The sequence below is a fragment of the Bacillus rossius genome, chromosome 7 (genome assembly GCF_032445375.1).
Source record: "Bacillus rossius redtenbacheri isolate Brsri chromosome 7, Brsri_v3, whole genome shotgun sequence".
NCBI lineage: Eukaryota > Metazoa > Arthropoda > Insecta > Phasmatodea > Bacillidae > Bacillus > Bacillus rossius.
The window spans coordinates 62,820,164-62,837,118 of record NC_086335.1 but is presented as its reverse complement, the minus strand read 5'-3'; the positions used below and the strand labels follow the sequence as shown (position 1 = coordinate 62,837,118).

Here is a 16,955-nt window from a genome sequence, read left to right as displayed (position 1 = left end):
CGACGTCAGCGAGTGGGGCGCTCGACGTCAGCGAGTGGGGCGCTCAACGCGCCTTCGCGGGCCGGAACATCTAGTGCAGAGCGACGAGCACCGCCTGGACTCTGGACTGCAACACCTCCACTGCCAAAGGAAGATCTGCCCAGTATCTTGGCCTCAATGGTGACGGAACAGTTTCCTGAATTTAAGTTTTACATTTCCAGTTTGCTAGTGCCGGGGCACTTTGCTTGATGCGGGACGCTTTTTTTTGGGAAATTTTCTGAGAACTATTTTGCCAGTTTTTCACAGCACCGCAAATAATTCATTTTAGTTTTGGAACTGGTGTGTGAGCGAGACTTCCGCGCGCCTCCACCACGAGATATTTTCATGGCAAGCAGTGCGCGGGAGTGCGCGCCCAGGGTAACCTAGCCGCGCGCACTGGACTGCGAGCGCGGCGCGTGCAGTGTAATCCCTCCGGTAGCCGCCTGCGTGTCTGCAGTGCGCGGGAGTGCGCGCCCAGGGTAACCTAGCTGCGCGCACTGGACTGCGAGCGCGGCGCGTGCAGTGTAATCCCTCCGGTAGCCGCCTGCGTGTCTGCAGTGCGCGGGAGTGCGCGCCCAGGGTAACCTAGCTGCGCGCACTGGACTGCGAGCGCGGCGCGTGCAGTGTAATCCCTCCGGTAGCCGCCTGCGTGTCTGCAGTGCGCGGGAGTGCGCGCCCAGGGTAACCTAGCCGCGCGCACTGGACTGCGAGCGCGGCGCGTGCAGTGTAATCCCTCCGGTAGCCGCCTGCGTGTCTGCAGTGCGCGGGAGTGCGCGCCCAGGGTAACCTAGCTGCGCGCACTGGACTGCGAGCGCGGCGCGTGCAGTGTAATCCCTCCGGTAGCCGCCTGCGTGTCTGCAGTGCGCGGGAGTGCGCGCCCAGGGTAACCTAGCCGCGCGCACTGGACTGCGAGCGCGGCGCGTGCAGTGTAATCCCTCCGGTAGCCGCCTGCGTGTCTGCAGTGCGCGGGAGTGCGCGCCCAGGGTAACCTAGCCGCGCGCATTGGACTGCGAGCGCGGCGCGTGCAGTGTAATCCCTCCGGTAGCCGCCTGCGTGTCTGCAGTGCGCGGGAGTGCGCGCCCAGGGTAACCTAGCCGCGCGCACTGGACTGCGAGCGCGGCGCGTGCAGTGTAATCCCTCCGGTAGCCGCCTGCGTGTCTGCAGTGCGCGGGAGTGCGCGCCCAGGGTAACCTAGCCGCGCGCACTGAACTGCGAGCGCGGCGCGTGCAGTGTAATCCCTCCGGTAGCCGCCTGCGTGTCTGCAGTGCGCGGGAGTGCGCGCCCAGGGTAACCTAGCCGCGCGCACTGGACTGCGAGCGCGGCGCGTGCAGTGTAATCCCTCCGGTAGCCGCCTGCGTGTCTGCAGTGCGCGGGAGTGCGCGCCCAGGGTAACCTAGCCGCGCGCACTGGACTGCGAGCGCGGCGCGTGCAGTGTAATCCCTCCGGTAGCCGCCTGCGTGTCTGCAGTGCGCGGGAGTGCGCGCCCAGGGTAACCTAGCCGCGCGCACTGAACTGCGAGCGCGGCGCGTGCAGTGTAATCCCTCCGGTAGCCGCCTGCGTGTCTGCAGTGCGCGGGAGTGCGCGCCCAGGGTAACCTAGCCGCGCGCACTGGACTGCGAGCGCGGCGCGTGCAGTGTAATCCCTCCGGTAGCCGCCTGCGTGTCTGCAGTGCGCGGGAGTGCGCGCCCAGGGTAACCTAGCCGCGCGCACTGGACTGCGAGCGCGGCGCGTGCAGTGTAATCCCTCCGGTAGCCGCCTGCGTGTCTGCAGTGCGCGGGAGTGCGCGCCCAGGGTAACCTAGCCGCGCGCATTGGTCTGCGAGCGCGGCGCGTGCAGTGTAATCCCTCCGGTAGCCGCCTGCGTGTCTGCAGTGCGCGGGAGTGCGCGCCCAGGGTAACCTAGCCGCGCGCACTGGACTGCGAGCGCGGCGCGTGCAGTGTAATCCCTCCGGTAGCCGTCTGCGTGTCTGCAGTGCGCGGGAGTGCGCGCCCAGGGTAACCTAGCCGCGCGCACTGGACTGCGAGCGCGGCGCGTGCAGTGTAATCCCTCCGGTAGCCGTCTGCGTGTCTGCAGTGCGCGGGAGTGCGCGCCCAGGGTAACCTAGCCGCGCGCATTGGTCTGCGAGCGCGGCGCGTGCAGTGTAATCCCTCCGGTAGCCGCCTGCGTGTCTGCAGTGCGCGGGAGTGCGCGCCCAGGGTAACCTAGCCGCGCGCACTGGACTGCGAGCGCGGCGCGTGCAGTGTAATCCCTCCGGTAGCCGCCTGCGTGTCTGCAGTGCGCGGGAGTGCGCGCCCAGGGTAACCTAGCCGCGCGCACTGGACTGCGAGCGCGGCGCGTGCAGTGTAATCCCTCCGGTAGCCGCCTGCGTGTCTGCAGTGCGCGGGAGTGCGCGCCCAGGGTAACCTAGCCGCGCGCACTGGACTGCGAGCGCGGCGCGTGCAGTGTAATCCCTCCGGTAGCCGTCTGCGTGTCTGCAGTGCGCGGGAGTGCGCGCCCAGGGTAACCTAGCCGCGCGCACTGGACTGCGAGCGCGGCGCGTGCAGTGTAATCCCTCCGGTAGCCGCCTGCGTGTCTGCAGTGCGCGGGAGTGCGCGCCCAGGGTAACCTAGCCGCGCGCACTGGACTGCGAGCGCGGCGCGTGCAGTGTAATCCCTCCGGTAGCCGCCTGCGTGTCTGCAGTGCGCGGGAGTGCGCGCCCAGGGTAACCTAGCCGCGCGCACTGGACTGCGAGCGCGGCGCGTGCAGTGTAATCCCTCCGGTAGCCGTCTGCGTGTCTGCAGTGCGCGGGAGTGCGCGCCCAGGGTAACCTAGCCGCGCGCACTGGACTGCGAGCGCGGCGCGTGCAGTGTAATCCCTCCGGTAGCCGTCTGCGTGTCTGCAGTGCGCGGGAGTGCGCGCCCAGGGTAACCTAGCCGCGCGCACTGGACTGCGAGCGCGGCGCGTGCAGTGTAATCCCTCCGGTAGCCGTCTGCGTGTCTGCAGTGCGCGGGAGTGCGCGCCCAGGGTAACCTAGCTGCGCGCACTGGACTGCGAGCGCGGCGCGTGCAGTGTAATCCCTCCGGTAGCCGTCTGCGTGTCTAGAGCGGGAGGGAGGTGGGGTGGGGAGAAATAGGCTCTCTACACTAGGCCTGCACAGGACCTCTTCAGCGGTGGATTCAAATTCAATAACGGTCGGTCTGCACGATCCTTGCTCTACGGCGCTGGCACCAGCACGGGGGCGCGGCTCCAAGGTTGCCGGCCCTGCTCGCAGACAGCTTCTCCCGGCTGCCGCGTGGCCGCGCTGGGGGGCTCGGGCCGGCAGGTCTGCCCACCTCCGCGCGCGGGACGAGCGGAGACTTCGACGCACGACCACCACCAGTGCGCACGTTTAGGGTCGCCGGGGCGGCCGCTGCACCTCCTCCTCCTCCAGCCATGGACCGCGTCCCGCGAGACAAGTGAGTACCGACCCTGTAATTACGGCGCACCGGCTGTCGGGCAGCGCTGCTCGTGGCGAACACGAGAACTGCCAGCCGGTTCGAAACGCCGCTAGACGTGCGCGCGTCCCAAGTTGAGGAACAGGCCTGACGTTTGGGTTGACGTTACAGCAGAGATGTCCTCCCCCACCCTCGACCACCCAAGTGATGATGGTGCATTCCCCCACTCCCTTGAACCCTCAATCGTTTCCCTTCCCCCCAAATAAAAAAAATTGGTTGTCTGTAAAGTCGGTTTGCGGACGATAGTTTAACGGGACAACGTCATAACAAAACATTGATGAAATGATTGCATACTTTATGAATAAAATCGAATCATTTTTATTTTAATAATAAAAGAATAAATACTGGAAATTATACTAGTAATCAGATTTTTAAAATGCAAAAATAATTAACCTTTATTGCCGAAATTGTTGTGTAATAAGCAATGAAAACCACATTAACTTTTCACTTCACTTTTTAAACAGTAGAGTAGAAAAGAGATAGATTCGGCGTAAGCGTACAATGAGCGTAACGGGACACAGCGTAACGGAACAATGTGCGTAAAGGGACACTTTTACGTGCGTGCAGCCGGCGTTCATCGATTTATTAGACGTTGTCACGTCAAAAATAATGTAACCTAGAATTTGAATTTGAAAGTGACCAACCAACCGGTCCGGGGATCCCAACCCTAGAAAATCTTTGAAAAAAAGTACATCAAAACGGTTTTTTAATGTAAAAAGCTTTTAGATTTAGAATTGGTTTATTTTTTACTATCACACCCCCTTCCCCTTTTACAAGTGTTTTAAATTCCCGCCCAAAATGTTCCTAAATGGCACAGTTCGCACCATATTTCCCCCCCCGTGAACAGCCCTGCGTTGCAGTCACACCATTTGCTAATCTAGTATGTCGTTGCCGCGGCAATGCAGGACGTTTCTCAGATGTTCCTGTGCTATCAAGAGTATTTATAACTGAATAATACTCTGAAAACACGAGTTTCGCCTTTTTCACGCTCATAAAAAATACAGCTTGAAAACGAAATTCGGAAACATAACTACTAATTCAACCTCATCGTATTTTTTTTTGTGCTTTTCGTAAACAGAAACCACTCTGATATCTTTATCTGTTTTCAAATGAATCTCTGCACACCATATATGTAACCTTGTGGCAGTCCCTAAACCCCGAGTATTTTTTTAAAATATCTTCTAATACCTTATAGTTTACCAAAATTACTTAAGTTTTATTTTACTGAAGTGCTAGAGATAACAGGACTTTTTTTAACTACAAATAAAATGTACAAAATATTTCAATTCTAAATGTACAAAAATTATATTAGAAAATTTGATTTGGCCCTCCCCTGACCATCAATCTGGATCCGCTCTTGCAATCCATGTCAATAGCTCTCTTGTAATTTATACGTTATTTGAGAAGAAAAAAACTACATTAAATTGCATTTTATGAGTCGTCTCGATTTCCTCAACATATATTAACTGAATGCTATAAATTCGCTCTAAAAAGTCACACAATTGTTCATAATTATAAAAATTTGCTTGGCCTTTTGCAGCTAGAAAATAACATTTAATAAATATATGCTGAGGACATTTGTGCCCCAACAATAAATGCAACAGAGCTATAAAATAAGTGAGCTATTCTTTCAGTTATCGCCAGTGATGTGTATAAACATCTAACCTCGGTAACGAGCAAATTAATCTGTTTTCATTTTGCAAATGAGCTTATAATACGAACTTCGGACACCAAATTTAACTTAGAATTCTTTGAAATTATGCCGAGCATGATAAAAATTCTAAAAGTGTGCATTTTAAGGAAAAATTGTAGAAAAGATTTTCCTGTTTTGAAACGTAATTTTAATTCTGTTTAACAAGATGGTACTACTGATTTCTCAGGGCTAGCCTAACCATAGGTGTACCGAACGCGTTACTTGTATGTAAATAATGACTCAACGCTGAACCTGTGAAATTTCATGCCTAGACAGGAATAAACATAGCCTGCGTTTTTTGAGATTATACCTCTTTAGACGGATTGAGGATGAAAATTTTAATATGCACCCGAAATGCAATGAAACAAGCACTTTGAAAGTTGGATGCAGAAACTGCTGTAGCCTCGAGCTGAAGTCGTCAATATGGCGGACCCACGTGTGACAACCTGCATCCGTGCATGTTTCGCGAATATCGGGGGACGTACTGAAGTAGTATGCAAATACCGGTCCGGGAACAGGTTTCAGGCTTGAGGATGGAGGATTGTCGACGGCATATTGGATTGCGACGTCACGGCGGCCATCTTGGATGACCTTGACCTTTATCTTTTACCTTGGCCGTCGAAATTTGTCAAAATTTTCCCAAACCTCGCCACAATCTGCTAAAGTTTCAATTTTTTTAGAAAAGAATTCTGCCAAAAAATCTAAAAAAATTTGAAAAATAAAACATTTCTCTATTTCGAGGGTAAAAATTCCCGTTTGAGGAAAAATTTCCCGGTTTATTCATGAAAAATTCAAATATTCTGAATTATAAAAATCTCAAAAGACTTTTGCCTTTGAAAGAACCAAAATTACCTACCCATTGAGGTTTAAATTCCCAATTAGCAGGGCTCCAATAAGCCTCCGGTGAGTAGCTTTAACCTTGGCCTCCACATGGACCGCAAACTTGAAATCTTTAATTTGCAACCAAAAAAATTCCAAAACATTAAAAATAATTGCTTACTTCAAATGTTTACTTAATCGATTTCGGTCCTCGGTTCGATTCCCGACGAGAGTAAACATTACATTTATTAATAAAAAATTTAAAAAAATTTTAATTTACAATTTAATTGAAATGAGAGAAATCCTTGCATATGTCATATTCGCCATCTTGAATTATGACCTAACCGCTGAAATTTTCGTTACGGCCTCCATCTTGAAAATTCGCAAATATTAAGTTATAAACACGGTAAAATTTTAAAATTAAGTAAAATAGTAATTAATAAACGTTTTAATAAAAAAACATTCCACCATGTTGGATTATGACATCACGACTGCCATATTTTATCGCATCAAGCAAGGATCAAACCAAGGACCCTAATAATATTATTAACGCAAAAATTATATAACCAAATTGGCGTGTGAGACCGAACCTTGAAGTATACTAACACATTTTGAAATCTTACTTCGCGAACCCGCAGCAAGTAAAATCATAGAAATAGTTTTATTAGTTATTATAAAATGAATATAACATTGATACAGGTGTGCTTGAAAAAGAAATTAAAGTTAAATTTTTAAAAAGATTTTACACTTGAGTAAACTACCACGAGTAAGTGAATTACATCATTGGAAAAGTAATGCATCCAAAATTTGTTTGAAACCTTACATTCGGAAGAAAAAAAACTGCCTAGAATCGATAGTGAGTCCAACCGATTACATCAAACTTTGGAAATCAATTAAATAATTTAGTGCTAAAACGGTTGGGGAAAAAATTTTCACGTACTTTTAACTAAAATCTTTATTTAGCAGTGCAACAATTCAATGTTTAAACTGTCAGAAGAAAAAAAAAATCTCCACGATTTTTGAACTTTGCCCGCACTCGTGAGTGCACGGCTACTCACACGGTTAGCAAGGCCGTTGACATTCCAGCCGTCGGCCCAAGGATACGCGCCCATTCAAAGAAGTCTCTGTTCGTTCCGTTTACGTAACTACGGTATCTGGCGTTACGTAACTTTGGGCCGCCAACAGGACCGGCTTTATGGCTAGAGGTGGTCGGACCCATAACTTATCTCACTACCTTTTTATTTTTACAACTTACTACCGGGTTCATTAAAAAATTACAATAGACAAGTTTCAGTTGTGTATAATTGCCTACTTTGTATTCCGTTCACGTTAAATTGAAAATGACAACTGCAGCTCAGAAAATTATTTCACCCGATTAAAAAAAAAGTGTAACATTTGATTAATAATCTCAAATAAAATATACCACGCCCTGTATGACTAAATATTTAAGCTATAATATGGATAAAAGTTAGTTTGGTTAAATGAGCCCTTTTGTGATTTACACCACAAACGCTAATGCAGTGGTTCCCAAAACATTTTCAGCTGGTGCCCCTCCCCCCCTTTTTTTTTGCTTTAGAAATGTGATGAATCACCACGTTTTGACTACGTCGACGGGGAGGAATGAAAAACAGAATCTTACTTAGCAAGCAATAACACTATTGAATAAAATATTTCATTGCCTTAATTCTCCAGCACCTAATATACAAAAACTTTTATCAAATAAACATATTGTTAGTTTAAAAAAAAAGAAATAGGTATAGCTACTACATGTCAACCATTTCGAATTTGAATGGCATTGTGCATTAGTCTACATGCTAAGATGTGTTACAAACGAATATACGCCTAAAAGACAAAATTAATTTGGATATAATAGTAACCCCCCCTCGTACCACTCCGTAGACTAACCACGCCACCACTGAGGGAAAAAAAAGAATAAGAAGGGGAGGGAATTGGAATAAAGACAACGACAAGATGTGTCACGAAAAAAAATAAAATAAAAACTAGCTCCCACTAGCTTGAACGTAAACCTGCACCTTCGAAAGGAGTATTTATAGAGTTGTTCGTTGGCGAAGTATTAGCTGAGAACACACAACCTTCTGATATACAGCTCTCAGTACGTGTACATCTCGACACTCGGTCCTGGATCTTTCGTTACAAAAGCCAACTTTCCAGCCAATGAACAGAGGATATTTACTCGTGTGTGTGTGAATGACTGTGCAGTCTATCCTAGAGTCAATGAACCTCGTGATTTTTTTCTTCCGATTTTATAGTGATCACCCTGAATTTTAATTTTTGTCCCTGACGACGACTTGCGAATACGAACAGAATTAATAAATACAGACTTTGCCTTTTTTTTCTGCGGAGTAAATGATTTTAATTTTGTGTTGCAGGTTCCCAGATGACTCCAACTCCATCAACGCACAAGAGAGAACTGTAGACTCAAATGGTGAGTTTTCGGTTCATGCAGCGAGTAAAGAGAAATTATTGGTCTGGATATATATATATATATATATATATCGACGATGGGAATTTTAATACGTAAGTCTATTTAACAGCATATGAGGAAATAAATATCTAAAATTTAGATTCATGTCAACGCAGTCACTGCTAAAAGTTGCTGAGGAGTTCGATCCCCGACGAGGCCGCAAGCGGAAAGCGTGACGGACGTTTACGGTTTGTTTTCTCAGGGCGCTCTCGATTCCTTCAGACATTCATTCCGTCAACGCTCCATTCCCATCTCGTCGCCCCCCCCCCCCCCCTTCCGGGTCGCAGCAGAAGCAACCACGACGCGACCCATGTTGACTGCCGCCTATGACTTATCTGCCAAAAGAACTTAAATAGTCTGGAAAAGTCTATTGAAACTAATGCATCGGGTTGAAATCTACGCTTACCATATTTAAAAAAAAGCGTAACTGAAAATAAAATATTAATACGTTGATGCCACGTGGGTCAAAAGAAAAAAAAATTCGCATTTAAATAATGTTTTTTTTTTTTTTTTAACTATGAGATGAAACAATAAAGTACGCAATGGAGGTTCGCACTGGAAGAACACAATTGTAACAAACCTGGTGACGAAAATAGTACCGATAGTCTTGCAGTTGCCTGACTGTCTACTTAATTCGTTATTCCCCCTCCCTCCCATCACCTCACTCAATAGACTTATCCACTTTCCGTTACACTATGATTAGTCATCGACTTGACTTATCCTACCATCTGTAAAGAAGTTTCACTTCAAAAAATTGTTACCCAGAAGTTACAACTATAAAATCAAAATATGTCCAACATAAATATATTAAAAATATGTTTAAAATATTTATAAAATAATAAGTCCAGCAAAAATAAATTATTATAAAGGAATTACTCGGGAGCACTTCATCTTCATTTCGTAGATGAACTAATGAGATGATATAGTGATGGACATCTAAGCCTCAAATTGACCTTGAAGCCTTTTTTGAAGTCTTTTTCAAATGTTGGCATTATTACAAGTTTTCCCAACAATTAGAGAATTTAGGCTTTTCATTTATCCAATCATTTTATTTATTTAATTGAATACTTATTTAACATACTGTTACGAACGTGAGCAAGGCCGCGACACATGCAGGTGCAGGGCTGGCTGGCGGTTGCCGCAACATGATATGCGCCCCCCCTCCTTCCCTCCACTCCCCGCGCGGCGCAGTGCCTTTGACACGTAACTGACACCTGACAGCTGCGGAGTTACGCGAGCCGCCGACACGTGTTTCGAGAGATTTCTGCCGTCGGGACGGCGCGGAATGACGCGACTGGCCCCGGCCGCGCTCGGGAGTTCTGGAAGGTGTCTAGGCCTATATATATATATATATATATATGTGCCCGGGACGCCGGCCTAGGGCAGTGGGAAGTTCAGAGAGTTGAGTCAGAGTTCAGGCGGGAGCTTTCCCGCGGCGGAGTTTCCGGGGCGATAGTGCCGCGGGTGCGGCAGAGTGGCGAAGTCCTTGGACGAAGGTTCCAGGGCAGAGAGTGAGTGAGTGAGTGAGTGAGTGAGTGAAGTCGGGAGTTTTCCCGCGGCGGAGTTCCGAGCGAAGTTCCGAGCGAGGCGTCGAGCGGATCCTCGGCGAAGGCAAGTGCGTCGGCGGCGGCGGAGTGTGGCGACGGAGTCCCGCGGCGGAGATCCACGAGGGCCTAATGAAGATTACCAAGAATTCTACTATCGAAAAAACTTCAAAATAAAGCTGAAAAAATCGAAAACTTTCTCGCTTATTAGGTATAGATAGGGATAAATAATTATAATTTTTTTATTAAACAAGAGATAATAATTGAGAACAGTAAGAATGCGGTTATGATCTAAAATGAAAAAAAAAAACAACAAAAAAACACTGCATTCAATTATTACATTACACTTATAAAGTCTATCTCAAAAGTCTGTAAGTCCTTTTGACATTTTAAATACACAGTTTTCACATACTAAAAATTTTAATAATTTATAAAGCTAACCTCTTAAGGCTATTTTTTTTTTAATTTTTTATTAACTATTCACATAAAAATGAATAATACTTATAAAGTTACGCACAAATCAATAAATATTTTCACACTAGAATATATATATATATATATATATATATATATATATATATATATATATATATAGCATTGGAGTGGCGTCGCCGCTGACGCACCCTCCTCTACCGGTTCCCCTACCACGTACTTGACTATCCTCCTCATGCGATCGGAATTTTCGTAACGCTTTAAAAATTGTAGCTCCGTCAGCAAAAAAGTTCCACTTTAAAAAAAATATCCCTTCTAGCCACGGTGCACTCAGGCGGTCTGTGGCGGTAGCAACCATGTAAGCAATGTTTATTTTTGCTTACACGCAAGTTGCGATTAAACTGGACTTTTATCATCTTGACTGTGAAGTGAAAAACAAAAAAACAAATAAAAATAAAATAACTCGCTGCAATTCCTGCGGATCTTGAGCATTCATTATTCAACTTTTTTTTTTCTTTTCAGAAAGCTTTTAATTTTGTGTCAGGTTTCCTCTTATCTGCCATAGTGGTTTTACAGATCTCGAAACTTTCTCTTTACATTAGCAATGTTATTGCTAGGTAGCGCATACTAATCACTAGACGTGTTCTCTTTGAAAGGTCAAGAAGGGGGGGGGGGAATATATATCTGGCACGGCATTAAAAACAGTTGTCCGCGGTCATGTTCCCAGCCAGGCCCGAGGGGAGGATCGCTTGCAGCAGACGTCTTCTTTTTTGATATACTCGTCACCCACCTTGCAGTTCCAGAGGTGGGGCTGCAGCCAACACAGACAAAAAAAGAAAGGCTTGCGCGACCCCCCCCCCCCCCCCGCCGTTCCTTCGCCCATCCTATTCCAAGCGGTTCCTTCCACGTCATCACGTGAAATTTGAGCGGACCACTCACGTGATGCAGCCTCCTTGAATAACCCTCCGGTCGCGGTCAAGCTGTACAGTGCGGGCCAAGAGTTTTGCGAGTTCCCGGTAGGATAGGAACGCGTAGCTGGGCACGGACCGGCTATTCAAAAAGTTGATCCCCCAGCAATAGGGCGAGGGTCAAGGGGCCCGCCTCGTCAGGGGTGTAATTGAGTTAGCGAGGCGGGATGATAAGCGCGACGCTCGCTGGTGCTTCTAGCGCGTTGTCTCCTCTGGACTGGCGCGCAGTCTTCTCGTCGTGAAAGGACGACTGTGATATTTGAGCGGTGACCGTAACATTACATGGCCGAGAAATGATGATAAAGGGGTAATGCAAGTCCCTCAAGTGCTTTCAAGAATCTGTACCGGTTGTTTTACGCATAAAAATTACTCTGAAAACATGCGTTTTAGCCATTTTAACTCTTATAAAAAATACAGTTTAAAAACTTAATCCGAAATCAAAAGTACTTTTCGGCCCTCGGCGAACTCTTAAATGTTTTTCGTAAACAGACCCCCGCTCGGATATCTTGAGTAGTTTTGAAATCGCGTTGTTTTTTCTGAAGCTCTGCACACCGTGTGTGGCCGGGCAGGCGCCCTCTGCATCAGGTACGTGAGCACTGGGATTTCCCCAGAAATTTCCCTGTCTTTCCCTGTCATTTCCCTGTAATTTCCCTGTCATTTCCCTGTAATTTCCCTGTCATTTCCCTGTCATTTCCCTGTCATTTCCCTGTCATTTCCCTGTCATTTCCCTGTCATTTCCCTGTCATTTCCCTGTCATTTCCCTGTCATTTCCCTGTCATTTCCCTGTCTTTTCCCTGTCATTTCCCTGTCATTTCCCTGTCATTTCCCTGTCATTTCCCTGTCATTTCCCTGTCATTTCCCTGTCATTTCCCTGTCTTTTCCCTGTCTTTTCCCTGTCTTTTCCCTGTCTTTTCCCTGTCTTTTCCCTGTCATTTCCCTGTCATTTCCCTGTCATTTCCCTGTCTTTTCCCTGTCATTTCCCTGTCATTACCCTGGCTGCAGTTCGCTGCGGACAAATACGGAACAGATTGTTACCCACATACACATACCTGGCACAAATAACGTTGCGTGAATAGATGCTAATCATTTTTCAAATACCTTCTCAAAGTTTAAAGTTATAAGAAAAAAAAGGCCTTATTTTTAAATATCTCGCATTTCATTAGGTATTATTGTGCAGCATTATTAGTGCGCCATTAGAAAGTGCATTTTATGTACTTTAGAGATAGTTCAAATTTTATTAGTAAAAAAATCTTCGGATTGAGCATATATGTTGAGCACATGTACATCAGAACATCACATTCAAACATCACAGCGGTCAAATGAAGCACTCAAATTAAAAAAAAAAAAACAAGTTTAACAACGAGTGGTAGGCATCCTATAGATGTGTAGGAACATGATATTATCGATTACAATATATATATATATATATATTGACCTATATTAATTGAAACTGTTTTGGCGCGATGAGTGTAAAATTTCAAAGCCATATTTTAATGCAACGTTTTCGTGAAATATTGTTGTGAAATGTTTCTGACCCGAGGAGGACAAAGAATAGGTACTTGGCGAAAAATATATAAAGAGAGCACTATGGTATATACGTTGCTGGGCTCGTTTTCGTTCTCCTCTTTGTGCGATGATTCGTCCCCCGCCCAAAAACAAAATATAGAACCGAGAGAAATAGATGAACGAAGGAATAAGACAGTGTATCTGCATGTGCTTGTTTCAGCAAATATATATAGAGGTATACTATACAGCCAGCTGTGAGTGCCTTAAAAATGCTACCAGCGCGCTCGCGTTCCTGCTTGTTCAACCAGCAGCGTAGAGAGCGCTGTTGAGACAGTCCCTGCATTTCCCGCATACACAGCGCTACCCGTTAACACATTTCATATTTCGTTCAGAGATTTGGCGTGTTCCAAATGGCAGAATTGATTGAAGAAACAGTAACAGACACAGTTTTTCTATATGGTGTGATTATTCAAACAGTGTATGATATAATTGTAAACTAATAATTATTGATTGATCGATAGTTATTGTTATCCTGAGCAGTCATTTTGAAATGAGAAATATTTTTAAGGTGAAATCTTTTTTAGCCGCGTTGAGCGATTTTTGGTAGGGGCAAAACTTATGGTTTCGCGTCACCGACATGCTAGTGACGTGTTGCGCCTGACTGGCGAATCGCAGCGGCCTGTGTACATGTATACGCATATATACACTAATGTATTGTATATACTCGACTGTATCATGTGCGTGTTGGACTCTTTTATGGATGGGTAAAATCTTGTGAGTTCGCATCACCGACATGATGTAGTAGCAGTAAGTGAAGCAGGCTCAGCTGTGATGGTGATCACAGAACAAGGAGGGAAATAAAGAATTGCGACTCATACAGTGGAAACTGAAACCATGTTCCACGCGACATGTGTCGCTATCTGTTGGGCGGGCCCATAACTGCCAGCAAATAAAAAATCGGAATAGAGGTTCTCATACAAAGTTTTTTTTTTAATGGGGGACCCCGCCAGGGGGTCCGCCCCGCCCAAAAATAGCTCTTTATTATGAAAAAGAGAATACAAATAGAAAACATGGAAGAGAACATCTGATACATTTACATTAAGGTATTTACAATTAAAGATACATACATTTTTGTCCCCTTCCAACATTCAAGTCCTTGGGGGCCGATATTTCGTGTGGGGTGAAGTGTCTACATTTTTCTGGTTGTATTAGGTTATCTCCTTGGCGGCGCAAAACAAATTTAATCTGTGCGAAAATACTTAATGCTGTTTGGTAATAAATAAAGGAGTAGGAGGTGCTAAAACTCACTGTATTACGCACCACAAAATTAGTGGCTACCTGAATAGAGTGAATTTTCACTGGTTTGTTTGCCTGATAATAGCTTATACATTACTTCTCCTAATAAATTAATGTAGTTAATGTCAGCAATATATTATGAAAACTACTATCTGGCGGACGGGCCCATAACTCCTTCAAAAAACTATGTCTCAATCTCGGTAATTAGAGTTGCTCCTCTGTGATGGTGATGACACGGTGTGGCACCGCCTCGAGGCCCGCTGCGGCCGCTAGGGAACGCTTCATGAAGGCCCTGTCGCGCTGTCCAATCAGCGCTCCCGACACCTCCCGGCGTGTCGTGTCCAGGGGTTGTGACGTCACCGGAAACTCCACCGGTGCAGTCATGTTCGTTTGACAAGCTTAGATGACTTGAGTCTCCCATCAAGCATTTCGCACTTGGAACAGGCTCTACAACATGTCGGGTGCCGTCGGCCAATCAGAATCCTTGCCTATCGAACAATCTTAATGACATCCGTTTCGATCACAACGAATCTCTAAAATGACATCGAACGCACGTGCGATAAAATAGGTTATAAAAGTGAAGTAACTAAAATGATGTTAATATGACTGACGTAAGAGAAAAAATATTTATGTGTAAAAATGAAAATGATATTTTTCTATAACTTGAAAGTCAATGAACACTTATTTCCATTATGTAACGAATATTATTGTGAGTTGAATGTATATATGTTTTTAAAAAAAATTATAAATAGGTACCTACATTCAGAGTAACAAGTTCAAAAATTTAATTTAATTTCAAAATGAGATTAAAATTGAAAAGTTTGATGAGACAGCTTGGACCACAAAAAAATCTTTGCATATTGTGGCATGATTTAGATCATATTTGAGATTATCTGTCCAAATGTACCTATTTGATGGAGAAGATCGGAAGCAAGTTTCCGTCCAATACTACCCGTGCAACTCTATTGTCAGATGTAGTTGGAGAAAATATTTGACGGTGTGTAAGGGGCCTTCAGCAACTATTCAGAGCCCCATGGAAGCAAATAGTGCCGACTCGGCACGGCCCGATCACACACCAACTGTCCTGAAGACATCAGTCATCGTAGTGATGTTCTTGCAAGGGGAGGTCGGCTGCTCAACATAACCGATGTCTTCTGGACTCACAGTACTGCAGGGCCCGACTGGAAATGGAAGGGACGAAGTGGGAGCTCCAGATGGCCAAGCGTTCAGGATTTGAAAATTTCCGTCGCGGATCAGTCAACACGTTAAGTCCTTTATGCTGGCGTAATTTCCCAGCAGTGGTTTGGCGCAGCAACAAGATTTCTGATTCACAAAGCAAGTCTCACAAGTGCTAAACTTACAAAAGCCTTGCCCAAAAAAAATTTTACGTAGTAAATCCCTACGTGCATTTCTTCTTTGATTTACTTGTGGGGAGGACAAACAAATCCACAATCATACGACGAGGTTTGCCCAGAAGAAGAAGGTTGGCCAGCGTGCAGTATCAAAGTGATTATTATTATATTATTTTCAAATGCACTTCCACTGGTTCAACCCTGAGATGTGTATTATTTATTTTTATCGTCAGGCAAAGAACTCGAACAGAAAGTTTCAAACCTGCTCTCATCGAGAGAGAGAAAAGAATCTCGTGCCGACAAAGACTGCATCGCTGTATCGCAGATCAACAGCTGCTCTCCAGGATCTTGCAACATGACGAGTTACTTGAGGTTCTCTGCCAGACTGTGCGATGAGAAGGCTTTTATTAATGTTAATCAAGTTTGTTTTTTTCCCCGTGGATTCTTTAAAACAACCATTTAACTGCAAAAATTGCAGCGGTTATAACTTGTTAAAGTGCCGACAAAGTCACCGCTTCCCCTGTTTTCTACGATAAATATCACTCCAACACATGCGATTCATTTGCATATGTTAATAAATTTTTTAAAAATAATTTATAAAATAAATCCTCATGTACGCTGCAATTGTAATTCATTCTCGGGAAGTAATTCGGAATCAACACATTTTCCTGTTAAAATAATGACGCTCTTTGCTTTGTGAAGAAAAAAATATATATATTCAAAACGCTATGCATTATTTCTGTTCACATGTGGCGCCAGTATCGTAAGAAAACTGGAAAGGAGCCAAAGATAAACACCTGTGAGCCTGGCGTAGTGAATCGGACATCTTGTCGCGGCGCCAAACCACTGCCGGGAAATTACGCCAGCATAAAGGACTTACGTACTGACCTATCCGCGACGTTAATGTTGCTTCCTGAACGCCTGGCCATCTGTAGCTCCCACTACATCCCTTCCATTTCCAGTCGAGCCCTGCAGAACTGTGAGTCCTAACGACACCGCTCATGACTAGTAGCTGACCTTCCCTTTATGAGTAGACCTTCTTTCAGGTCGTGATTTTATATTTATATTAACCACTGATCAACTTTTGGACTTTTTCAATTGTTTAACTTTCACGAAATTAAAAATTTATACAGCGCATAGTTTTTGCATAATTAGCTGCCAAAGTTACATTTTTAACGTTTTTGGGTTGTACAAATAAGGAGAATTTAATATATTGCAGAACTGAAACTTTTTAGGTTTAACGGCAATGCCACTGGCTACTTCATGATATGGTTTGCATTTCTATCACAAAAACTCAATCCATGTTTCTTGGCTGTCAAAATCGTAACAATTTTGTGAATTTTGAAATGCCAGGTAAAATAAATAAATA

The 16,955-nt window shown here is 45.3% G+C and overlaps 1 protein-coding gene across 1 annotated transcript in view; it reads left to right on the top strand.

The window, feature by feature from the left end:
• Positions 1 to 16,955, top strand: part of LOC134534594 (sialin-like) — a 99,084-nt gene that overhangs the window by 16,318 nt on the left and 65,811 nt on the right. Inside the window, exons 3-7 of the mRNA XM_063373075.1 lie at positions 981 to 1,103; positions 1,486 to 1,608; positions 2,092 to 2,214; positions 3,229 to 3,452; positions 8,394 to 8,449. Of these exons, the coding sequence (XP_063229145.1) occupies positions 981 to 1,103; positions 1,486 to 1,608; positions 2,092 to 2,214; positions 3,229 to 3,452; positions 8,394 to 8,449 (649 nt within the window). The remainder of the gene's footprint in view (positions 1 to 980; positions 1,104 to 1,485; positions 1,609 to 2,091; positions 2,215 to 3,228; positions 3,453 to 8,393; positions 8,450 to 16,955) is intronic.